The sequence below is a fragment of the Oryx dammah genome, unplaced genomic scaffold (assembly GCF_014754425.2).
Source record: "Oryx dammah isolate SB20612 unplaced genomic scaffold, SCBI_Odam_1.1 HiC_scaffold_27, whole genome shotgun sequence".
Taxonomy (NCBI): Eukaryota; Metazoa; Chordata; class Mammalia; order Artiodactyla; family Bovidae; genus Oryx; species Oryx dammah.
Window position 1 is genome coordinate 5,982,306 of NW_024070211.1, and position 26,188 is coordinate 6,008,493.

The following is a 26,188-nucleotide window of genomic DNA, read 5'->3' on the forward strand; positions in this document are numbered from 1 at the left end:
CTGATCCCTCGGCTACGATGTCCACGCTTATAAAACGGATCAGTCACACCAGAGAATGCAGTGACAACTGAACCAGGCCACGCACCTACGACGGTTCCCTGCTGCCCTCAGGCTGGCCTGGGCCGAACGGCCTAACAGTCAAGGTTCTTGGTGGTGTCTGTCATTCTCTTTCTCCCAAGACTTCCTCTTTCCTCGAGCAGCTTCCTGCAGGAGCTGTTCTCATCCTCCTCCTGGCCTTTGCCCAGATTGTTCCTCCTGCCTGGAACACCCTCTTATCCTGCTCTCAGTTCTCCTTTTCTTTCCTTCCAGACTGGCTTGCCTCCCACTCAGAACCTCGGGGTTCACACCGGATGTCCCACATCTGAGAAGTCTCCACCGACTCCCCAGGCAGGGTTGGGGTCTCTGCTCTGCGGTTTTCTCTTTACGCTCTGGCCCTCCTTCCAGACTCAGCTTCCCTGGTGGCTCAGACAGTAAAGAATCTGCCTGCAATGCAGGAGACCAGGGTTCGATCCCTGGGTCAGGAAGATCCCTGGAGAAGGAAATGGTAGCCCACTCCAGTATTCTTGCCTAGAGAATCCCATGGACAGAGGAGCCTAGCAGGCTACAGTCCATGGGGTTGCAAGAGTCGGACACGACTGACGGCGAAACCACCACCACCTCCTTCCAGACTGGGCAACAGGGGGTCGCGGTTGGCGACGAGGCTGCATCTGGGCTCGAGTCCTCATACATTGGCTCCTCTTTGGGGGTGGGAGAGGCCTCAGCCATATCCGTGCCTGTTAGGATGGGGGAAGCCATGTCTACAGACCAAAGGGGACCCTAGTGAAACCGGCTGCCTGGAGGCAGAGGGGAACCAGACTCAGAGACAGCAGGGCAGAACTCAGGATGCAGCCAAAGGGTGAGGGTTAGGGTTAGAGGGATAAATAAGTGAATAGATCGGCATGCAAATAGGTAAGTAGGGAGGTGAGTGGGTGGGTAGATGGCAGGATAGTTTATGGATAATTATGAAGACTGAGTGGTTGGAAAGAGATGGATGAGTGGGTGTGTGGGGTCAATGGGTGAATGAATGAGCAGGAGAATTCCATGTGACTAAATGTCTGACATCTTGTCCAGAAGCAGAGGGGTGTTCTGGATTCTGGGATTTGAGTTAATTGTCCTTCAGTGGAAGAAACCGGTGCCAATTAGGCAAATAGATCTAGTCCCAGCAGGTCTTGCAGCAGGCTTCCTAATTGACTCCAACCTGACAGACCCCAGCTTGGACTTACACTGGCCTGTCTTATTGATTTGTAATTTACACTCTACACACATCCAAAAGGATTTGAGGTGACTTGCAATACTAAACCTGCATGCAACAGGACAGTTTGAAATGAAGTGAGAAAGTGAGAGGCCACAGAGCAGAGTGGTTATAAAAGTGTCCCTAGTTCAACCCCTGGATCTGCCGCTTGTTAGCTGTGTGATGTTGGGCAGGTGGTTTAACCTCTCTGAAGCTCATTTCTCCCATCTATAGGAAGAAAAGGAGGAAGAATTGAAAGAAGGAAAGAAAGTTGGTTTAATGGGGACAATGTATGCCTGATGATTGGATACTTAAGTGGGAAGCTTGATATGTGGGTGAGTGGATGAATAGGTGGTGGGTTATAGGGTGAGTGGAATGGTAGATGGATGGATGGGATAAGTGAGAGAGTGGATGGATGAATGGATAGTTGGATGGATGATGGGTAGATGGGTAAATGGGGACAATAATAATTCTGTCTCATAGGGTGTTGTGAGCATCACAGGAGTGACAGCACAGAGGTGGGACTAAGTGAGTGTTTGGGATTATATAGTGCATGGTAAGGCGCTTCAGTCATGTCCGACTCTCTGTGATGCTGTGGACTGTAGCCTGCCAGGCTTCTCTGTCCTTGAGATTCTCCAGGCAAGAATGCTGGAGTGGGTTGCCCTTTCTTTCTCCAGAGAACCTTCCCAATCCCGGGATCAAGCCCTTTCGTACGTCTTCTGCTTTGGCAGGTGGGTTCTTTACCACTGGTGAAAGTGAAATCCCTCGGTCATGTCCAACTCTGCAATTGCATGGACTGTAGCCTGCCAGGCTCCTCCGTTCATGGAATTTTCCAGGCAAGAGTACTGGAGTGGGTTGCCATTTCCTTCTCCAGGGTACCACCTGGAAACTTCATAATACTGTATAATTCAGGGAAGCCTGAATTATATAGTGTATGGAGCCATTTTGATAACAGTAACCTTTCTTGGAGGAAAAGTCCAGGCACCCAGGTGGTATAAGTGGGAAAGGACATTTGATGTCTGGGTTGGCTGGAGGTCGGGGCAAGGTGCGGGTTCAATGGCTTTAACAGAAGCTGAGGGCTATGACAGTGATCCAGGCTTGGTCCTGCCCACAAGGTACTCACAACCCAGTTGGGCTGATGAGTAAAAGCCTCAGGGCAGGGTTACAAGGGTGACAATGGGAGGTGCACACAGGACTGTAGAACCCCACTGCCAGGATCATCAGAAAGGGCTTCCAGGAGGGGACGACTTCTGATACGGATCTTTTTTTGGCTGCACTGGGCCTTGGCTGCAGCGTGCGGGTCTTCACTGTGTCACGTGGGGCCTTTTGTTGTGCACAGACCCTCTAGTTGAGGCGCTCGGGCTCCAGTCCTTGCAGCATATGAACTTAGTTGCTCAGCAACACGTGAGACCTTAGTTCTCCGACCAGGGATGGAAACTGCGCCCCTTGCGTTGCTAAGTGGATTCTTAACCACTGACCCACCAGGCAGACCCCTTGATATGGAGCTTGGAGGTTGCGTATGAGTGTCCTAGGCAGGTTAAGGGGACGAGGGACGTTGCAGGGAGGAGGAACATCTTGAGTGCTGAACTGCAGGGTGGGAGCTCTGTCCAGGGGACTGAAGGGAGATGAAAAAATGTTAAACAACCACTCAGAAGGGGTGCTGACTATAAACAGCTGGGGTGCCTGAGCTCCTGCTTCCCTTAGCCAGCCCTAGACAGGTCCCAGAAGTAACTGCCTTCCTGAGTGTGCTTCTTCTTCTTTAAAATGGTTGTGATGGGAACTTCCCTGGTGGACCAGTGGTTAAGAGTCCATGCTTCCACTTCAGGGGACACAGGTTTGATCCCCGGTCCAAGAACTAAGATCCTGCGTGCCTCTTTGTAGCCAAAAGGAAAAAAAAAAAAGGTTGTGACTAATGTTCCCAACTAATCAGTCACTGTCGGGGTCTCACAGGATAAAGCCAAAAAGTGCTCAGCACAGACCTGGCACATAGTAGGTGCTCAGTAATGCCAGTTGCCATCACTATATATATATTTTTTTAAACTGTGTACTTTATATTGGAGTATAGCCAATTATGTTGTGATAGTTTCAGGTGGACCGCAAAGGGACTCAGCCATACTTCTCCCCCAAACTCCCATCCCATCCAGGCTCCCATCCAACATTGAGCAGAGTTCCCTGTGCTATATAGAAGGACCTTGTTGGTTATCCATTTTAAATAGAGCAGTACCATCCCTATATTTTCATTAACTGCTTAATAGGGGGGAATTGCTTATGGATTTATTTAAGTAAAAGGGCTTTAAAAATTTAAAAACACTGGACAAACGCTGGCTGTGAGAGGCAGCCTGGTGTGTCAGGAATGTCAAGGGCAATAGACTCGAGTTCAATTTCTGAGTTGCTGTGTGACTTGGGCCAAGTTGCCTCACCTCTCAGATCTTCATTTTTCTTCTGTTATAAAATGGGGCCAGTAAGAATACCGGGCATCCCTCAGGGTTGTCCTGAAGACTGACAGGGCTCTTATGCGTGCAGGGCTGTTCCCATCCCTGCCTCCCTTCTTCCCCTTCCCCAGCAGCCCTGGTGTTCATTTACCGCCCACCCCACCCCCAGCAACCCCTTCCCAGACCCCCATCCATCATCCTGTCCTTTGCAGAGGTTAAGTGGGTCCCCAAGCAGCGAATCCAAACTCTCCCGAAGCCCCAGCCGCACAATACGGCCCGCTGTTAGTGAGCACCCCGGCTGGCCCAGAGGATTGGGTTTCAGCCGGGCGGCCGGCGCTGGCGGATGCCCAGGCCAGCGGCGGGCAGACAGGGGGGACAGAGCGGAGGAGCCCAGCGTCGCGGGGACTCCTCTGCCCAGGGCCTGAGAAAACAAGAGCAAGCCCCAGGCAGGCAACCAAGGCAGAGGAGGGCCTCTGATGGCAGGAGGACAAGCAGGGGTGTGTGCTGGGGGGGTGGCAGGCAGAAGGATTTTACATTAGCTGGGTCCTCTTTCCGTGAGCCTGAGGGCGGAGCGGTGGTGGGAGGGCCGAGCTGGAAAAACATCACACTGCCTCTCGGTGCATTCATGGCCTGCCCGTAGCTGGTCCAGGGCTGCCCTGCTGGCATCGCTGCCTTCTACTTAGTTGATTTGGACCAGCGACCCCAAGATGCCCTCAGCTGATGCTTCTCGCCTGGTTTTCAGAGGAGAAGGAGGCCACAGGAAACCCGGGGCTGATAGTTTAAATCCAGCGTTGCTGCTGTGGGGCTGTGTGGCTTTGGGCAGGTCTCTGAGCCTTTTGGAACCCAGGTTCCTCATCTGTACAATGAGGGTAACGTGCCAGCCTTGCAGGATGTGTGGAGTGACGGCTCAAGGCCTGGCACCAAGAGCATGGTACCTGAACACTCTGATTTTTTTCCTTCCCATTTGCGAATCAGCGTGACCTGGTGCCTTCTGGGGTCAGACCAAACACGTCCCATCTGGCCTTGCCTCTTAGTGGCCGTGTGGCCTCCGGGGAGTCCTTGATCTCCCCAAGCTTTGGCTTCTCCATTACTTGCTCTGAAGCGTCAGTAAGACAATGTCAATGAAGCCCACACTGCGTCCTCCACGCGTGTCAGTGATTTTCGCTGTTGCTTCCGTAGGGCCCAGCCTTTGCATATGATAAAGACCCTTTGCACCCAGTGCCTCCTTGGAGCCTCTCAGCAGCCCTGGGAGGTACATCGAGTGAGAATATTACGATCCCCATTTTATAGATGAAGAGACTGAAGCTCAGGGAGGTACAGTGAACTTCTCCAGATCACCCGGCTTATCCACAGCCTTGAACTTTATCTCCTGATCCTGACTATTGCCTCCTCTTGGAATCCTAACATGGACCAGAGGAAGAATGCTCCGACTCCCTGCAATGGCTAGCCCAGGTCTGGCCTCCAGGCTGTGGCTAGCATCTGACCAGGCCGTGGCGGGGTAGACAGGCCTGTGTTCAAGTCATCTGAGCCCCATTAGCCCCAGCAGGGAGCAGCTGGAGCTGCTGGGAAGGGTTCGGAGTGGCATCAGCAACTCGGGTCATGTGCCAGGCTGTTTGGTCGCCTGGGCTGAGGGCTGCTGGCCAATTTGGAGCAAAGATCCCAGGGAATTACTGCAAGCTATCTGTCCATCTTCAGGACAGATTGTGTTCTCATGTCCATGTTCTTAAGATAGACCATGTCATTACCGTCCTCAGGAACCCTCTATAGTTCCCCATTGCCCCGTTTTGGATCTTCAGGACAGGATCCAAACTCCTTAGCCCCATACTTGAGGCCCTACGGTCTGGCCCCATCCTGAGGTGACAGATTCATCCACAAAGCATTTTGCTCCCACCCCACGGCACAGACATGCCAGCCCAATGCAACAGTGAAGAACATGGGCTTTGGTGTGAGGCAGATGGGGCTCCACCACTGCCTGGCCATGAAAACCTTGAACAATCTCTCCTAACTTTAGCTTTCCCATCTGTAAAGGGAGGTTCAGTAAAGTACCTACTTTATAAATAGTTACGATGAAATGGGATAATGAACGCTAACCCTTTAGCCCAGAGCCCACCGAGACCCTCCGGTTTTACTGTTGCCCAGACTCAAGTTTCACACCTCTGAGCCTTTGATTCTGCCATGTCCTTTACATGGCAGCCCTTCCTCTCTCCTCCCAGCCCAAATGCTACCTCCTCTGAGATGCCTTTGCTGATTTCCTGGTCATGGGTAATCCTTTCTTCCCCTGGGCTTCCTGGTTCGCAGCCCATATCACCTGTTTCACTCTGCCTCTCTCTGTAGAGAGTTTACCTCTTGGGCACTAGTCTGGAAAGCTCCTTGAGGGAAGGACTTGTTGATCTGTTTTTGCGTCCCCAGTGTTCGGCACAGGGCCTGACACCCAAGAGGTAGAGTCAAGTAGATGTTTGTTGAATCACCACGGTCTTGTTTCTCAGACCGGGAGGATTCAGGGACAGCTGCCAGAAACTTAAGCTCCCTTGAGTTAAGTTTTGGAAGAGAAGTTAGCCAGGCTCCAAAGCTGGAAGGACATTCCAAGCAGAAAAATTGGGAACATTCAAGTCACCAAGGCCCAAGGAAACATAGCACCTTCTGCACGCAGAAGGAAACTCAGGAAGGCTGGTCACGGCTGGAAGGTAATTAAGCTGGCCTGCCTGCCAGGGGCCTTGAATGGGTTGTTGAGGAGCTAGGACTTAACCTCGCTGGCAGTGGGAGTTCTGAAGGGCATTCGGTTCCGTTAAGACATGATCAGACATGGGCTTTAGAAACCTCACCCGTGTGTAAAATCAAATACATCTACTGTGTACCGGAATCATTTCTCAGTGCTAAAGTCACAGCGGTGAAGAGGCAGACACAGAGCTCTCCCAGAATGAGGGCCTTCAGTTCAGTTCAGTCGCTCAGTCGTGTCCAACTCTTTGCGACCCTGTGGACTGCCTTGGAGACTGCAGATCAACGGGACTCACCTACGTGATGCCACTTAATTCTCACATGATCCATTATACAGATGGGGAAACTGAGGTCCAGAGAGGAGCACAGGCTTGCCTACAGTCACTCACTAAAGGAGTGCCAGAGCCAAGGTTCCAGCCTGGACAGTCTGTGCATCACTCCCCTGCTGCCCTCCCCTTTTTCTTCCCCTCCCGTCCTTACACAGGCCCATAAACAAAAAGAGTGTAGTGTGTGAGTGTGTGTGGGTGTGTGTGTTTTAAGGCTATAGCTACAGTCTCCTGAAAATAACACAGATGAAGAATGAGACAGATGGTGGTTCAAATCCCAGCCCTGCCTCTGAGTGCTTGTACAGGCTGCTTTGCCTCTCTGACGTCAGTTTCCACATCTGTAAAGTGGGGCTAATGTACCCCACAGGTTGCCAGAAGACTGAGTCCATGCTTAGAATGCCCAACTCAATGCCCAGCACACAGTAGGCACTTAATAAATGCTTCTCCTTGTGTCTTTGGAACTCGCACCTACTGTCACTAGTGCAGATGGTGTCTGTGGCCCTAGAAAAGTCTGGTCTGAGAAGGGGTCAGATGGAGCTGACCAGGGCTGGGTCGGGGAGCAGAGGGCTACCTCCTCCGCTGCAGCCTAAAAACAGGGCCCCGCACAGCCACTCTCCCGTCGGCCCAACGCTAACGACTTCAGTGTGTCTCCTTTTTAGCGCAAATATTTCTGAAATGTGCACCGCTCATTCACACATAGCCAGAGGGGTCTTCGGGCCTCCCCAGCCTGTGCGATCGGGGCCTCCTGATTGCTTTCTTCTGTGCAGTCTCCAGGAAGCAGAGGGGGGTGTGTGGGAGCAGCGGGGTGAGAGCCAAAGCCATTCCTACGGGCCGGACCCCGTTTTCCCCATCAAGTAGGGCGCTCCAGGCTACTGGCTGGGTGCTGGAAATCTCGTCCATGTACTCTCAGTTTCCCCATCTTTCCACTGGGATTTTTTTTTTTTCCCCCAACGGTCACTTCAAACATCCAGGGATTGGGATCTGGGCATTTCCAGGGCTAAGTGGAAGGTTAGGAGGGCCCAGAGGCGAGTGAAAGGGCAATGGTAGGCAGGGCGGGGTGGGTGGTACCAGAGGAGCCGGGAAAGATGTGGGCAGATGGGTGCGGTCCAGCAAGGGGGCCTCGGACAGTCGCTGGCGTTTCCTGGGCAGCCCTGCTCCGGCTCTCCAGCTCAGCCCCCAGCCCGCATTGATCCCCGCGCCGTCCTCCCTCACGCCTGCCCGCAGACCACCCTGCCGTCACCTCCGTGCCTGTGCCTCTGCTGTCCCTTCTGCCTGGCACGCTTTCCCACTCAGCCTCTCGCGACTCTCTCCTAACTCATCCTTCAAGCGCTTTCTCTGTGTCACTTCCTCCAGGAAGCCGTCTCTGGATTGTTTGTTTTCTTTCTCTCCTGCTGTACCCAGTGGCCATCACGTACCGAACCCAGACAGGCATTCCTGTTGTGGTTTTGGCGCACCACGTGGTGATTAATTATCTGTGTACAGTGAAAGTGGCTTCCCCTGCACGTGAGATTGTCATTCTCACAGTTGGTGGGGAGAGTGGGGCAGGGGAGTGGAGAGCACATTTCAAGCAATTGAGAGGCCGCTTGGTGGAGCCTAGCGGTCCCCACAGTGTGGGGAGTGAGATGGTATTAGGTAGTTTGCAGGCAAACTTTTTTAACGGTAATAGTCTTATGTTTGTTTTCTTTCCTTTTATGGCAAGTGATACTGGTTTCCCATTTGTAATAATGATAACTTTTTCCTCTTTAAAATACCCTTAAGGAAAAAAAAAGAGTCGGAAGAAATTTTGTAATTATATACTAGTAGAGGCTATAGGTGGAAACAGCCAGTCATGGATGTTGTCCTGAAGGAGCAGAACACTGGCATGTTTGAGCCCTACAGTTTTAGGGGAGGGAAGGGGAATGTAGCCTTTGACTGAAGACCTACTAAGTGCAAAGCCCTCTGCTGGGTCTTGGGGTAAGTAAATTACAGACGGGGTGGAAGGGCAGGAGATCAGGAGAAACACTGTGTGAGAGAGAGTACCAAACAGTCTGTGCAGCCGGAGCACAGCTTGTAAATGGAATAGTTGTGTGACCCTGGGCAAGTCCCTAAGCTTTTGTAAACCTCAGTTTTCTCATCTGTGAAATGGGACAGTCTGAGTTATCTCTTGGCATCACTGTGAGAATGTTGGGGAGGGTTTCTGGCTCCTAATAGACAGGGTCTCTGGTCTCAGTGAACATGAGTTCTCTCCCTCTGTAGATTTTGAGAACAGAGGGGCAAGGTCTGGGGTGTTATGGGAAGGAGGGAAGTGCTGGTGATGGCAATAGGGCATGGCTTTCTGAAGCCATCCAGGTTCCCAGGGAAACTGAGCTTGAACTTCAGTACTTGGTTAAGAGGAACAAAGAGGAAATCAGGGCATTCCAGGAAAGCGGCATCAGACAAACTAGGAGGGGCTCCCTGGAGGCTTCAGCCCTCTAACAAGAGGCTGATGTCCATCAGATGTTGGCAGGCGTGGTCTGGGGTGTGGGGGGAGCTGCTTGGACTCGCCTTCACTTGCAGGGGCCACCTGATGAGCCCAAAGGAAACGATGTGTGTACGCCAGCACAGGGTCAGCCAAAACGCACCACGCTGGATCTGAAAAAAGAATAGCCGCCACTTACTGATGATCTGCTTGGGCTGGGCTGCAAGCTAAGAACCCTCCCATCTCATTTAGCTCTCCTGTTCACCTCCACAAGTTATTGTGGACTTTCTGTAGGTGAGGAGACTGAAGCTTAGAAAGGTTGCAAGTCCAAGGTGGCAGAAAAGGTGTTGGAATTGAAGTCTGACCTCCCAGTCCCAGTCCATCTGCTCTGCTTACTTGCCTTTTTTGCAGAGGGTGGAGGGTGATGTGGACACGGAAAGGCAAAGGCCAAGGGGAAGTTGTGGGGAAAGCACCCTGGGGGTTCCCTCCTGCCGTGGCTCCAGGGGGGTAACAGCCTTCTAGGCAGAGCCCAGGACTGGCTTGGTGAGCGTAGGGGCCGGGCCACCTTCTGTGTCCTCCCCAGCGGACCTGGAAGCTGGCCCCTCCTTTTAGCCCCTTCCAGTCTATGACCAAACAGCCTGTTGACTTCCTATCCTTCTGAGATCCTCCCCTTGCTGGTTCCAGTTGTGGTGGGAGGCAAAGGAAAGGAACAGTGCAGCCCCCAAAGCTGAACTCCCTGGGAGCCCAGAGTTTGAGGACCAGCTTTTAGCGTGTGACTTTTGGCCAGTCCTTTGCACCTCTCTGGGCCCGAGTTTCCACCCAGGCGTGGAGGACGTCCGTTCGCAGTCCCTCCTCTGGGCTGTGGAATCCTCTAGCACTTGGCCTCTGGGTCAGCCCAAGAATCCAGCCAAGGGGTGGGGCCACCTGCTTGGCGGGTTTGTCTCCCCTCCGATCCCTCTCTGGTCCCAAGCACAGTCTCCTCTCTCCCTTGTTGCGAACGGCTCCCAGCAGCTGTTCCTCGGGCCCAGGCAGAGAGCCCGGCTTGGCGCATCTCTGGCTGAGGCCGATGAGAGAAAACAGGTTAAAAGTTCAGCCCTTGTTCTCTCCAGGAAGAAAAATCTGTAGCATTCGGAGTGTGAAAAGGAACCCTTTTTTCAGCTCCAAAGCAGCACAATAGAACTTCCCTCCAATTTGCCATCAAAAGGACGCCCTTGGCACTGGACTCCACCGTCCCTGGCACCCTCCTCCCCCCTCCACTCACCAGCCCCCAGTGCAAAGGGACACAGTGACCGCAAACTCGAGCCACAGGCGGTCATGGGGACACTGCCGCATCCTCTCTTGTCAGCCCGCGCGTCTGATTGGGGTCACCTCTGGCTCAACACTTCCTTCTTTCCCACCCTCCTATCCTTACCGCCCCTGCCTGATTCAAGAACTTGTTCCTCCCATTTCGACTTTGACAGCAACCCGGACACTTCCCTCTGCCCCCACTCTCCTTGCCCTAGTTCATTCAACCCAGGCCATCAAACCAAGTGTCTAGAAGTTTACAGGGTAGGAGGCAGGAGACCCTCACCTCCCACTCTGCCACCAACTCCTGGGTGATCTTTAGGAAGCCTCTTCCCCTCTCTGTGCCTCAGTTGCCGTATTTCCAAAATGAGGCTGTTAGATTAGATCAGAGATAGCATCGCAGATGGTGGGTGGTGGTTTCCTGGAGCACTGTGGTGAGAAGCCCTGTGTAGTCACAGAGTGTAGGCATTGATTAGTGATGTCTATCCTGGGCACAGGATGGGAGCTTAGCAGCAAGCATTGCCTCTCACTCACTTTTGCTCACCTAGGGGGTGTGGAAGGTCCAGCTGTGATCCCCTAAGTCTCTCCGCCTGCTGCTGCTAAGTCGCTTCAGTCGTGTCCGACTCTGTGCGACCCCATAGACGGCAGCCCGCCACCATCCCTGGGATTCTCCAGGCAAGAACACTGGAGTGGGTTGCCATTTCCTTCTCCAATGCATGAAAGTGAGAAGTGAAAGTGAAGTCACTCAGTCTACCCTCTGACAACTCTTTGTATTCACACCCCATCTCCGCCACCAGACTGTGAACTGCTCCCTTAGAAGGGCTTTGCTAGTCACCCTCAGGGTACCCGTACAGTGCTCGGGTACATAATGTACATCGGATATATTTGTGGATTGAATGCCCAAGCAATTTAAATCTACTCAGTGCATCACAGTTCAGTTCAAAAAGCATTTTGAATCCCCTGTGGCAGCAAAGGGGGGAGAGGGGAGGGGTGCTGAGCCCGATCTAGGGGTGAATGGAGATCTTTCTGGTCCTGTGGGTCTCCTTTGTCATTGACTGGATGGTTCCTCCCCTCCAGCTAGAATAATGGGAAGCAAGTAGGGCCCAGCTGGGTCAGAAGCTGATCTGAGTTTTCTGAACCCCTAGAGGACAGGTGATGGGCTGGCCCCACTGGACACGGTGTTCACCCCTGCCACCCCTCCATCCCCAGGGCTCTGTCCTTGGGACAGAGTTGGCTGAGCCCCAGGGATGAGGACACGATGGAGACCTCCCAGTTCCTGGAGAAAGGGGAACAGTATCCCTGATGGGAGGCATGGGGCAGATGGCAAAATTTGGATAACTGAGACAGCTTGGCTGGGGCCCAAGGGAGGCCTCTGTAAGGCCAGCATTCTAGTTGGTGAGAATTTGATGCATGCAGAAAAGCAAGCAGGACCCTCATTTTGAAGGAAAAATTTGAAATTTCTTGAGGACTCTCTGAAGCCCATCCAGGAGACCCCGGGTTAAGACCCTTCCCCAGTAAAGGAGGGTAATACCTAGGTTGGAGGGATGTGATTGGCTGAGAGGGTGGGGCATGACCATGTTTAGAAGGGCTGGAGTTGGATTTAAGGGGTGGAGTCTAGAGGAATAGACTCAGATGATTGGCTGGAGTGTGGGAGTAGGCGGGATCATGGAGTGAGAGGCAGGACCTAAAGGAAGGGTAGTCTACAGGGTTAGACCCAGTGATTGATTGGAGCAAGGAAGTAGGTGGCTGCTCTGTACAGACGGCCCTTAAGAGGGAAGTTCTTGGTGATTGACCGTGCTTTGTAGGCAGCTCAGCAGTGACTCTGCTCTCTCCACAGAAACACTGATGGATTCAACCACAGCGACGGCGGAGCTGGGCTGGATTGTGCATCCTCCATCGGGGGTAAGTCAGTGGTCCTCAAACCCTGCCTGGTCTCCAGGATACCTCCGGTTCTGCTGCGGGGCCTGGATGCCCTACCCCACCCCATTTGAGCCCCCTTCCCCTCCTTCAGGTCCCAGGACCTGGGCTCTTGTTGCCCCACCCTACTGGTCCCCTACCATTGATCGAGTACCCGTTACCGTGACAACAGGCTGGATGCTTTTAGCTCTTGTCCTGTAGAATTCTAAGAGTGAGGCTGAGAAGTGGGTACTCACAACCCCTGTTTAACAGATAGGGAAAGTGGATTGTCAGTTCCTGAGCATGCAACTGGGTGTCATACTGTATCAAAGCACCTTTACACACATCATCTTCAGTCCTATGGGAAGGAACCACCTCCATTTTACAGATGAGGAAACTGGAGCTCAGAGAGCTATAGCCACCTACTGGGGACCCTACAGCTAGTAAGTGATGAGGGCTCAGGTTTGTAACCAAGGCTGTGACCTCGTCCTCTGGGTTCCCACCACACTAGATTCCACCTTCCTGAGCTCCTACCATCACACTTCCTTGGGTCCTGTGGTCTGAGCCCACGTAGGCTATGAGCTTCCCAGGAACACTTCAGGCACGGGGACTTCCCTGGTGGTCCAATGGTTAAGACTCTGTGCTTCCACTGCACAGGGCACAGTTTCAATCCCTGGTCCGGGAGCTAAAATTCCTCGTGGCACATACCCACCCCCCACCCCCCCCAATAAAAGAATCCGGCGCAGTTTGAGGCTCCTCTCCAGCAGTTACCTATTGGCTATGGAGTCAGACCCCTGAAGAAAGGAAGAAAAGTCTCTCAGTCATGTCCAACTCTTTGAGACCCCATGGACTGTAGCCTACCAGGCTCCTCTGTCCCTGGGATTCTCCAGGCAAGCGTACTGGAGTGGGTTGCCATTGCCTTCCTCCAGGGGATCTTCCCGACCCAGGGATGGAACCCAGGTCTCCCACCTTACTTTACCCGCCTGAGCCACCAGGGAAGCCATTCCAATTCTGCCACTTACCAGCTGTGTGATTTGGGGGCCAGCTCCTTAACCTGTCTGAGCTTTTAGCTTCCTCGTGTATCAGATGGTGGTGATCATGTCTTCCTCCCAGAACTGTTGTGAGGTTTTTCTGCAAAGTATCCAGCACAGCGCCTGGTGCAGAGGGGGCTCCCAGTGACAAGCGGCTATGGGCGCTGTTGCCGGCGTCATCCTCATCACCATCCTTTCTGCTGTCAGCCCCTCCTCACCCCCCTGGTCTCTGGTGGGGGCTCAGGGCTCCCCCAGCTCCCCCTCCCCCATCCCAGCTCCTTCATGGGGACTCAGCTGCTACCCCAAGGAACTGCGTCCTCCGCTACCCCCCTCAGGCCTGTGCTCTCAATAGGCAGGGCCCCAGGGTCAGGCCTCTTTCTGTGGCTCTTTCTTGTCACCAATTTTCCATCTGCGAAAGCGGCTGGGCCCACAGCCCCACCCTGCCAGTAATGAGGCCAGGCTGGGCTGCAGGGCCCCCGGACGCAATTATTTGGGGTGTTTAGGCTGCAGGGCCTCCGCATGTTAATTAGAGAGAGGGGAGAAAGGCAGAGTGCTCTAATTAAGTGCTCTAATTAAGTTCCGAAGAAGAGCAGTGATTGTAACAAGGGGCTGACTTTGTCACATGGTGCCACCAAAAAAAAAAAAAAAAATGAAATGCAATGTAGGGAGCTTCAGAGCCGCCACTGGAGTAGTGACTGGGCCCGCTCGGCCTTGCTCACACACACTCGCCCTTCACAGCAGCCGTGGCCACCGCCCCGCCCCGTGCAGGCAGAATCCGAGGGAGGCAGAAAGACAAAGAGCACCTGCGCAAGGCTGACACCTCTCCGACCACTTACCCTCCCCCCGACAGTCACTTCTGGCAGCTGGGGAAATAGAGGCCCAGAGCAGGGCAGTGACTTGCCTAAGGTCACACATCAAGTTAGCAGAGCTGGAACAGAGCCCACTGCTGGATCCTCGTGTTTCAAGGCAGTGTGGACAAGCGTGGGCATGGGTCTGAGTCTGGGTCTGGGTGACCTTGGCTCACAGTGTGTGACTGCACTTCTCTGGTCTCCACTTGCTCATCTGTAAAATGGGGATAACTGTGCTTCCCACATGTGATAATCACAACAAAGAAATGGGATGCTATTACAGCGCCCACCCTGGGCTCGGCATGGGTTCACCCTGCTTGTTGGGGCCCTTTTATGGGCCTGCCTCAGGTGAAGCCAGCCAGCACCAAAGAGGGGCCCAGGAGAAGGAGGGATCGGGGAGCTGATCCCAGCAAGCTCTCAGACCCACTGGGGGAGACCAGACCAAGAGGGCTTGGGTGTGCCTGGCACTCATTTAGGCAGGCTGTCCCCAAAGACCCAAGGGAGAGTTTGGGTGAACCTGGATACAGCGGCTGGAGGGAGACTCCACTCCAGGAGGTTCCAAAAGGCTGGATAGAGAAAGTTAGAGGTGCTCGAGAGGGTGTGAAAGGGTAAACAAAGGCTCAGCCTGAGAGTGAGCCTGCGAGTGAGCGTCTGTGCATGGAACACAGTCTTCGCCCTTCTGTTCCCAGCTTTCCGCAGCCCTGCCAAGCCCCCTCCAGCAGTGGGAGTGGGGAGCTCACTGCTGGGTGGGTGAGTGCCCAGGCCAGGGCCTGGTGAGGTGCCAAAGCAATGACCCCAGGCAGGCAGGCGGGGAGGTCTCCCTCCAGTCTCTGTATTAACTACTCTCACAGGGAAATGCCTCACGTTTCTGTTATGGGGGTGAGGGCTCATCGTCCATTGGGCTGAGGATCCCCGAGGGCAAGGGCTGTGTCTGCCTGGCCAGACAGGGTTCTCCAGGTGGACAGAGCCCTGTGTCCTCAGCAGACTGGCTGCTCCTCAAGCACATACTTTGTGTGCTTTCAGCCTCTCCCTGGTTTCGGTTCGGTTGGGAGCTTCCCAGGAACAGCAGGGGGGCCGTGACTTCTTTACCAGATTGGTTACCCCTGGGGGGTAAGGGTCACGTCTCCCACGAGGATAGGGGAATACCACCAAGAGCAGGGCGTGTGGCCTCCCCGTCAGATTGGCGCGTCCCCTGCATAGAGCAGGGAATTCCTCAGGGCCCGAGCCAAGTCTGCTCAGTTTGGGCTTTCTCTGACGGCGGGCATCGTGTCTCCATCATCAGACTGGGAGATCCCTTGGGTAGAGCCTGTGCCGCCCCCTGTGAGACAGGGAGGCCCCTGATGGTAGGTGTCCTCCTGCCTGCCGCCTTCACGGCTGGAGGAGTCCCTAAGGAGAAGTCTGTGCCCTCCCCCTTTAGGACGTTCCCGGGGCTCAGCCCCTGGCGGCCCCACCTGACTGGCATTTCACCCACAGTGGGAAGAGGTGAGTGGCTACGACGAGAACATGGACACCATCCGCACATATCAGGTATGCAACGTGTTCGAGTCGAGCCAGAACAACTGGCTACGGACCAAGTTCATCCGGCGCCGGGGTGCCCATCGCATCCACGTGGAGATGAAGTTCTCGGTGCGCGACTGCAGTAGCATCCCCAGCGTGCCCGGCTCCTGCAAGGAGACCTTCAACCTCTACTACTATGAGGCCGACTTCGACTCGGCCACCAAGACCTTCCCCACCTGGATGGAGAACCCGTGGGTGAAGGTGGACACCATTGCCGCCGACGAGAGCTTCTCTCAGGTGGACCTGGGCGGCCGGGTCATGAAGATCAACACCGAGGTGCGGAGTTTCGGGCCCGTGTCCCGCAGCGGCTTCTACCTGGCCTTCCAGGACTACGGCGGCTGCATGTCCCTCATCGCCGTGCGCGTCTTCTACCGCAAGTGCCCCCGCGTCATCCAGAATGGTGCTGTCTTCCAGGAGACGCTGTCAGGGGCGGAGAGCACGTCGCTGGTGGCTGCCCGGGGCAGCTGCATCGCCAACGCAGAGGAGGTGGATGTGCCCATCAAGCTCTACTGCAACGGGGATGGCGAGTGGCTGGTGCCCATCGGGCGCTGCATGTGCAAGGCGGGCTTCGAGGCCGTGGAGAACGGCACGGTCTGCCGAGGTAAGGGCCGCGGTGGGACAGGTGCCCCCCGCAAGCGCGAGGCATTGGTATCGGCTGCAGCCTTGAGCCTGGCAGCTGAGAGGGCAGGATGGTCAGGGCAGAGGCCTGGAGTTGAGTGCGAGGCCCTCTGCAGCCAGAGTTTCCAGATCTACAGCCATGGTTCGGCTTCTTGGAGGGAGGCGTTGAACAGCGCCTCGTGAATGGTGGTATGTGCAGATGCCGCAGGGGGTGTGCCCGCTGATTTTCGTCTAAACGTTTCTCATTTTAACTACTATGTGAATATTAATGATAGCAGGTGGTACTTTGTTTCTTCATTCACAAAAGTGATGTGGTTTCCTTTTTAAGAAAACCTGTACACCGTAGTAAATAACATCGATAAGATAGTATCCGTTGACCTTTTGTTGTGTCAATCAGTGTAGGCCAAGCCATGCCGAAGTGGCAAAGCAGTAAAAGTTTATATTGCACTATGATACATGTCCATCACGAGTCAGCTTGGGAAAATGTGTAAATCGTAGTAAATGATATTGATAAGATCACGTTCACTGAGCTTTTGCTGTATCAGTCAGTATAGGCCAGGCCATGCTGAAGTAACAAAACGTGTTTATTTCGTACTTAATGCTGCATTTCCATCATGAGTCAGCTTGGGATTCCTCCCTCTGGGAGCCGAGCAGATGGAGGCACCCACTCTTTGGAAGGTTGTGATCACCAGGCAGAAGGAAGGAGCAAGTAAGACAGGCTCCTGTATATAGGCTCTAAAGCACCCCCCCACCCACCCCCTAGAATGGCTCACACGTCATGCCCGTCCACATTTCAGTGGCCAAGGCAAGTAATGTGATTACTTCCAATCCAGAGAAATGGGAGAGTACAGCCCCACTGTGAGCTATTTTTACTGTATGCCGAGCACTTTACGTGTCAAATTCTTTTAATCCTCACAAGAACCCTGTGAAGGAACATGCCATCTTTTAGGAATAAGTCAGAGCTCAGAGAGTTCGTACAGGGAGTAAGCAGAGGTGGCCTGGGGGCTTACCAGGTCGTGTGATTCCAAACCACCCTTTTAACCACGGTGCCCTTTAAGTTAATTTAAGGAAAAATGTTAAGTAAACAATAGTACAGGTGGTATTTGATGACAGCCAAGAGTCACAAAGCTTCTTTGCAAATCTAAGAAGTTGTAAAAGGTACTGCATGGTGGTGAGAAGCCTATAAAGGTAGACAGAGCTGAGAACAAATCCCAGCCCTGCCAGTTACTAGCTGGATATCTTGAACCAAGTGTGAAACCCTCTCTCATGGGATAGTTGTGAGCATTCAAGGCCTCAAAACATGTAAAGCACTTATAGTGACTTCTAGGAAAAACCTAATAAATGTTAACTAAATGGGATACTACAGATTCTCTGCACTGTGAGCGGTGGTGGTTGATGGTGATGGTATAGAAGACTTGGAGCCTACTTGTGCCAGTTCTTCTTGCCTTCCCGATTGGAATTGAATCCTGGAGTGTTCCAAATGCTAGTCCAGGAGCCTTGAAAGTCGATTAAAATTGAGCCTGGGGAAGCTACAGTGATTCTCACCTTTATGAAATTCTGTCACATCCACCATCTCTGTGACACCTCCCTCCAGCCCTTGGAGGGAGCGTGTTAAAGATCCCTGGGAGGAGAAGTGGGTCTATGAGAGACAGGAGCAGTGGCCTCTGAGGAAGCTGCTGCATTGATCTTAGGAGATGGTGACCCCTGGACTGGGCATCCCCAGTGCTGGGGAAGAGGAGGAGTATAGTCGAAGGGTGTTTTGAAAGTGGAGACAAGTTGGAGCAGGGAGAAGACTCAGAGGAAACCAGAAATTCCAGTTTACAGAGCCTTGATGATCTTGGGAAAGAAATAGGGAAACAGGGAGAAAAGGCTGACTTCTTGGGGAAGACAATACCTCTGGTTTTCTATACCTGAGTGTGAAAATGCACCATCTTGGGAGATGGCGGGGGTGAGACAGGCCGTGGGAAACAGAATCAGTCCCTCACTGTCCACCGGCTATTCACTCCTCCAACATTTCCCACCCCTCCTCTGTGTCAGACCTTGTACTGAACACCAGGCAAGACAGAAGAATCCAGCTGTGGCCTTGCCTTCTAGGAGCTCATGGTCTAGCAGAGAGGACCAGCTATAAATGAACAAGAGTGAGATTGTGTCAGATTTGTTTTAATAGGAATGGTCCAGGCCATGATGGGCATCAGAAAAGGGAGGGCTTCTGAGAGGAGGTGGCATTGGAGCTGAGTCTTGGGAGAAGGAGGCATTGACCAGGTGGCCCAGGCCTTCTGGAGGTTGGATTGGCATAAGCAAAGGCCTGGGGACATGAATCAGTGTGGCTCCTTAGAGGGACTGGTCAGTTGTTTGGTGTGGCTATGGCTCAGGGCACAAGGAGGGAGACAAGAAGAAGCATGAGCGGAGGGGTGCCTAGATGAGGAGGTGTGTGAGTTATCCACTGCTGCAGAGCAAGTTACTCCCATATTTAGCTGCTGAAAACAGAAAGCACATGTTATCTCTCAGCTTCTTAGGGTCAGGACTCAGGCACGGATGGCTTGATCGATGGGTGCCTCTCACTCAGGGTCTCTCCTGAGGTTGCGTCTCGAGGTCTGACCAGGGAAGGATCTGCTTCCACGTTCCTGCACGGGGTTGTTGGCAGGCCCCAGTCCCTCCCACATGGGCCTCCCGCGTGTGCAGCGGCTTCCCCAGAGTATGAAAGAGAGAGTACCCGAGACAGAAGCCACAATCTTTTGATCCTCTCATTTTCAGAAGGGACGTCTCATTACTTCTCCCAAGTTCTCTTCATTAAAAGTGAGTCATCCAATTCAGTCCTTGCTCCAGGGGAGGGAATTACATAGGGGTGTGAACGCCAGGAGGTAGGGTCACTGGGGCCATGGCAGAGGTTGCCTGTCACAGGATCAGAGTCTGGGCTGCTTCTTGCAAGTGGTGGGGGCTCGAGGTAATACGAGGGTAGGGTGTGTCCAGGGCTGGCTTCCCCCCACCCCAATCCCCAGCCCAGGCCCAGCCTAGCCCCGCCGGCTGCTGGGCGTGAGCAGAGGCCAGTCAGGGTGTGATTAATGAGCTCAGGGAGCCAGAAGGACACCAGCTGCTGCCGTGGCCTGTGTGCAGCCACCCAGATGTGGGGCTGCTTCAGCCCAAGCCCCAGAGGCGCTGGCCCCACCAGCCCGGGACGTGTAGGAATGGTAATTCCAGCTCCCATCTGAGTGGTCGGCAGAGTGCTCTCCCATCTCCAGCTCAGAGATTCTCCACCTTTTCTGCACCTCCCTCCAGAACCATTGGCAGGTTTCTTAAAATGCAGATTCCTGAGTCTGGGGCAAACTTCATCCCACGTCTGGTTCTGTGCCTCAGAGGTGACGCCAAGAATCAGCATTTTTTTAAGACAAGCAGCCCTGATGCTTCTATAACAGGACTCTTAGCTCAGACACACGATGTGTTAACACATCCTTGGCCAGACCAAGCAGGACTCAAGGCCAGGCAATGACCACAGGCCCAGCCCCACCACCACCTCAGGGAGCATCCACCCTAAAGGGTGGGAGGGGAACTTAGCAGAATCTCTGGGAGGGTGTGGTTTGGAAAGATCCATTTAATGTTGAAGCATAATTTGATGGGAAAATAATCCCGTGCTTTCTCAAAGAAATGCAAGTTAGAGAAAACTTGGCAGAGGAGGAGTAGGTGAGTCCTCTCGGGGCATGGCAGCGATCCCAAGGGGTGGGCTGTGGCGAATAATGATGGACTGGCTGTTCTAATGCACTCAGTGGTTCCTGAAACTATGGGCTAAACTGATTCAGTCAGACCAACTTGCTCTGGAGCCTTTGTGTGCAGGGCACAGTGGGGAGAGCATGGGAGGGGCCCAGTTAACCCCTCAACCAGCATGTCCTGGGTACCTTCTGTGCACCAGTTAGCCTTCTAACAGGTATTTATCGAGTACCTTCTATGAGCCAGGCATATGCCAGTCCTGCTGCTGCTGCTGCTGCTGCTGCTGCTAAGTCGCTTCAGTCGTGTCCGACTTTGTGCAACCCCATAGACGGCAGCCCACTAGGCTCCTCTGTCCCTGGGATTCTCCAGGCAAGGGTACTGGAGTGGGTTGCCATTGCCTTCTCCAGTGCGTGAAAGTGAAGTTAGTTGCTCAGTCGTGCCCGACTCTTAGCAACCCCATGGACTGCAGCCTACCAGGCTCCTCCGTCCATGGGACTCTCCAGGCAAGAGTACTGGAGTGGGGCGCCATTGCCCTCAAAGTGAACAAGAGGACACATTCACTACCCTCCCAGAGTTTTTGGTCCAGGTGGGTGGGCAGAGGAAGATGGAGGACACAAAGTAAGTAAACAAGTAAATAGTTACAAACTGTGAGGAGTGAAAAGAAAAATATAAGGTGTAACAGTAGAGATTAAAAGGAGGATCTGCTTTAGCCAGGTGATTCAGAGAAGGCTTCTTGGACGAGGTGTCATTTGAGCTGACTAGGGCTGACCTGGGATGGTTGGAAGAGAGTGCCTGAGACTCAGGGTTTGGCCTCAAGTGGCTCCTAGGTGAGCAGAGGATTCAGACACAAAGGAACAAGGCAGAGCATGGTCCTTCCAGAAATGAGATCTGTCCAGGCCAAGTACTTTGACAGAAGCAGGCCGTCTTTTCTGATGGCACATCTGGGAGTGCTTCAAGGAGGAGATGGCATTTGAAGTAGGCCTTCAGGAGTGAGTAGGATTTGGATGGGTGAAGGGAGGGAAGGAACTCGTGGTCAAGCCTCGTGAACAAAGGCCCATGGTGTGACAGTACAGGGCATGTTTGGTGGGTGTCCAGCGCCCTACTGGGAGTGGGGCTGGGACCCGGCTTCCTCTCCTTGATTCATCTATTCACGGTTCGCTGAGCCTGCACTGGCCATAGAGATGGCGGGTGGGAGAATCCGGGGACTGTCTGCAGAAGACCTCTGCCTTCTCCCGCTACCCTGGCCCCCAGCCCCCTCGGTAGCACAGTCCCCACTGGGGCTTGCCATCAGTGGATCTGCTGGGGCCGGGTGTCGTGGGGCAAGAGGGTGGCCCGGGAATCCGCTCCCCACCAACCTCTGCAGCAGCTGCTCCACCCAAGCCCTGAGTCCATTCGCCTGACTCTTTCCAGATGTTGATGGGGTTGATTGGGAACGTGACCCGGCCTCAGTTTCTCCAAGTTTTATCTTGGCCTCTCCTTCCCTAATGAAACTCCTACTTGCCCCTCCCTGCCCATGCGTGGGCACCCCCCTTCCAGCCCAGAAACCACTGGGGACCCTGCCCTTCTCTCTTTCCCAATGGCAGACATGCGTCTCGAAGGGGTCTGGAGGGATTTCCACAGTGAGTGTGATCTCTGCGATGCTCTCAGGGTGTAATGGGATTTTTAATATTTAGCTTGGACAGGGAGAGGGGCTGCAAGCCAGCGGGTTAGAGGGGTGAGTGGGCGGCGGGGTTGGTGGGGGGATGGTTGCACGCACATGTTGATCAGCTGGCTCCAGCTCAGACTTCCCAGCTCCCAGCTGCCCCAGGCTTCCCCTCCCAGCCTCTCATTCTCCTCCCCCTGCCCTGCTTGGCAGCCCCTGGCCCTGCTCTCTCCCCCACCCGTGGCCTCTCCTTGACCTTGGACTTAGACCTGGTTTCAAACCCCAGTCCTGCCTCTTGCTAGCTGTGTGACCTTGGGCAAGCCATGGAACCTCTCCTGGTCTTTTGTTTTCTCATCTGCAAAACAGAATAAACAGATGGACTGCTGTGCCAAGTAAATGAGAAAATACCTAGAAAAGTGTCAAAAAAATAAGAACTTTTACAAACTTGCCTGTGAGCTTTTTTTTTCTTTCTCCCAATGAGCTTTTTTTTATTTTGAGGAAAAAATTACTTTTCCTTATCACAAAAGCAATACAGGTTATTTGCAGAATCTTTAGAAATTACTGATAAGCCAAAAGGAGAAAATTACAATAACACAGAGAGTAACCACTGTTAACAGACTGATGTGAATCCTTTGAGGTGTATTTACACATATTGATTTTTTTAAAAGAAAAAATAGATTCCTTTTGGGAATACATGAGGATTTTTGACTTACTAGTATTTTGTGGGCGTTTCTCCATGTCATGTTGGATCATGTGGGAAGGCTCTTAGAAGTCCATAGGCTATCTGTGGGATAATCTTTTTAACCAATCCTCTGTTATCCACATGTAGATTGCTTGGTTTTTCACTATCTTAAATGCTGAGATGAATTTCATGGTCCCTCTCTCTGCCTTTCTGCACTGCTCCTGGTATTTGTGTAGGATATGTCTCCTGGCGTGGAATTGCGGGCTCAAAGGGTTTGTACTTTTTTTCAGAGCTTTTGGCACACATTGCCAGATTGCCCTCCAGAAACACTGGGCTGAGTTACCCTCCTGGCAGCAGCCTTCAGGAGTGTCTGTTTCCCCACATACTCAGCAGCATGGGATATTCTGCCTGTGGCTTTATTTTCTGTTTTACTTCTAGAATCCTGTGCTTCCCCAGCCAAGATAGGGAGGGGCTGGGGTCAGAGATCCTCTCTGGGCCCTCAGAGCTGGAGCCTGGGCCACCCTCAGGGTGGCCTCCTTCTCATCCTGCTCTCAGCTCCAGCCCTTCCCACAGAGGCTGGACCAGTGGCCCAGCTGTGTCTGGTGAGTCTGTGGGGATGGGGTGCGGTCAGTCTCGGGGTGAAGGGGAGGCGGCGTCCAGCTGGCGAGGCCTGTGTTGGGAAAGGGGTGTGAGTGTTGGAATGCTGGGTGGGAGGAAAAGCCCAGACCCCCCGACCCCCGGCCACAGAAAGTTCTGCAGCATCTCTTCAAGGGCAGGGTGGAGACACCCAGCTTGGGGAGGGGGAAGGGTCATAGATAACCCCTCCAGACCCCAGACTCAGGCCAAGGCTGAGACCACACACACCAGCCTTTGGGGAAGGGGATTGGATGGGAATCCTGGCCAATACACTCAGGCTATTCGAGTCTTTGCTTTTAAAAATTGGAAGTACCTCCCTCTCCCCACATCCCCTTCCCTCTATGCTCTCAAAGCGTGTTTTTATTCACGACTATCCATCCATCTCTCCATCCATTGATCTACCTATTTATCTACCTACCCAGCCAGCCATCATCCATTCACTGAAGTCCATTTTCTGATTTTTTTTTTTCTTTTGCTTCTTGGAGAGTCTTTGTATAGAGGACCAAGAAGCTAACACACTAGTAAATCACAGTCCCCAGGTACCTACTGTGTGCCAGTCCCCGGATCAGGTATAAGGACTGCAGACATGAAGAAGGCCCTTCTTGCCCTCCTAACGTTTCCAGTTTGGTATAGAGGAGATGGCTCCATCTGTAACTATAGCCTTGGGGCACTCCAGAGGAAGTCAGGAGACAGCTGGGCGTGGTGGGGGAGGTGCTTCCTGGAGGAGGAGCCATTTTCCCAGGGCTTTGGAGAATGGGAGGAGTTGGGGGCAGAAATTAGTCCAGAAAAAAGATAGTCAGAAATGATACTGATGTTTTGTTTTTAACCCTGGTCTCTCACTGACCCTCAGCCTTCTGGGGGACAGAGGGCATGGAAGAAGTCTTCTTAGCCAAGGGAGAAGGGCAGAGGGGCTGTCAGCCCTTTAGTTTCACTCTGTCCGAGGGCTGAATGAGACAGAGGCTGAAAGGAGTCCGGAGGACTGGAGAGGGCCGGAGCTGAGGCTGAAAGGTGCCTCCGGTGTGCCCAGCTCTGTGCTATATGCTGGGCTCTATTGTCTCATTGAATCTTCGGTTGGTATGATGAGCTCCATTTGCAAATGAGACAGACGTCCAGAGAGGCTCAACAAGTCTTCCAAGGCCACACAGCCAGCAGCAAGTAGCAGAGGCAGACTGTGAACCCAGCTTCCTCCAATTTGCTGGGACAACTGATTACCCAGGAGTGGGTGGATATCTGGAGGTACCCTGCCCTGCCCACCTCCTGATTACCCAGGGGCCTCTGAGATGGCAGAAGTAAAAAGAGTTTGACAGATAACCAGCCTGGGGGTAGGAGGGGGGAGGGTCACGCCTGAGATTGTAAGACCCATAGGAAAGAGAGGGCAGCTGAAGGGCTTCTGAGGGTAAGAGGGAAGCTCATGGCTGGGCCTTGGAGGGTGAGCTGCTTTTGCATCAAGAGGTGTTAGCAGGATGGAGCACGCTCCCAGGGCAGAGGCTCAGGGATGGGGAAGCCCCCCATGGGCCTCCTCTCTTCATGCTGAGCCACGAAAGGGGCGCAGCCACCCCAGTTAACTGCTGGCCAGGGAGAAGGGGCCCCCCCCACCGCCAGCCCCCACAGAGCATTAACCAAGTGCTTGTGTCATGCTGCCTTCCTGCCTGTTACCTTCTGGAATCTCTCCATCAGATTAGGAAACTGAGACCGAGGGCCAGCACCCCACCCCCTCGTAGGTAACCGAGGCAGGTGTGTGCTCTTGTGCTTCCTACTTCTGATATCCTCTGCTTCCTGGAGGTGTCAGAAAGTCTTGGTAGGGACTCCCCTGGTGGTCCAGTGGCTAAGATGCCGCACTCCCAATGCAGGGGTCCCTGGGGTTCCATCTCTGGTCCAGGAACTAGACCCTACATGCCGCAACTAAACATCCTGTATGCTGCAACAAAGACCGAAGCTCCCGACTGTTGCAGCTAAGACCCAGCACATCCAAGGATCTCCTATGGACCAGGCAGCTCCCCACTGAGGGTCTCACTGACTCCCAGTCACCGGTTTAGCATCCTCATCCCTGTTTACAGAAGAGGAAACTGAGGCTCAAAGAGGTGAAGCAACTTGTCCATGTGGACACAGGAAGTAATAGGATTTGAACCCAGGTCATCCAACCCTGGAGCCCCAGCACTGCCCTCTCTCAGCCCCAGACTGACCCAGGACCCCGAAGGCATCAGGCTTAGGGCTTTGGCCACAGGCTGCCCCCAGAACACTCCGGCAGGACCATAAACAGCTGGGGGAAGTTCCCCTCCCTCCAGCGGTTGCCTTTTCATCTGGCTGGGCTTCGGGATCTGGCAAGAGGAGCCCGTTTATTGAGGAAGTTTATGCATTTAACAGTTTAAGCCTTTCTAAGCCTGTGGTACAACAGGATTTCAGAGCCGTTAACAATTCTGTGTGGTTAAGAGATTTTCATGGCTGTGCGGCAGCTGGCGTGGGCCCCACAGGCCCCGTTCTGGCCTCTACCCCTCGCCTTGCTGGGACGCCTTCTCCCTGGGGCCCTTTGTCCTCAGCCCCCACCCTGCTGCTTCTCCCTGCTCCCCTCATTCCTAGTGCCTAGGGATGAACTTTGACCTCAGAGGGGAACTGAGGTCCAGAGAGGGGAAGGGAGCTGCCCAAGGCCACACAGCAGGTGAGAGGCTTGAACTGAGACCTGCCCGGCAAAGCTTGAGTCCCTTCCCACACCCTAGACTGCCTTCCCTTGGGTAGGGGTGTGTGGCGGGAGGATGGTCTATTGTTAATTCCCTACTGGCAGGGCTTACAAACCGCCCCCCTCAAAACCAGCATCTGATCTCTACCAGGGCTTTGGGAACAGGGTAGCGGTGGGGAGACTTGCCCAGACTCCCTCACCTTGTCAGCTATCGAGCTGGAATCAGAACTCAGGCCGAATGAGAATTCTTCACAAAACGAGATTTGTTGTTTGTTTTGCTTTGTTTTGTTTCCGTTGCTTGTTGGGGGGTGGGGAGGGCATGCCATTTGTAATTATAATGTCTTACATATGTACAGTATTTATTTACTTACACTCTGCCTCATTCCAGAAAAAGATTAGAGGCTGCTTTTGTGTAGCATTTGGTCTCACCCTCAGAGA

At 53.4% G+C, this 26,188-nt stretch overlaps 1 protein-coding gene across 4 annotated transcripts in view; it reads left to right on the forward strand.

Annotated features, from left to right (window-relative positions):
* EPHB2 (EPH receptor B2) overlaps positions 1-26,188 on the forward strand; it is a 216,242-nt gene that overhangs the window by 64,843 nt on the left and 125,211 nt on the right. For all 4 annotated transcript variants that reach the window (XR_005719120.1, XR_005719121.1, XM_040229551.1 and 1 more), the window contains exons 2-3: positions 12,302-12,366; positions 15,713-16,397. Coding sequence is in view for 2 of the 4 variants with exons in the window: in XM_040229551.1 (XP_040085485.1) it covers positions 12,310-12,366; positions 15,713-16,397 (742 nt within the window). In the remaining 2 variants the exon portion in view is untranslated. The remainder of the gene's footprint in view (positions 1-12,301; positions 12,367-15,712; positions 16,398-26,188) is intronic.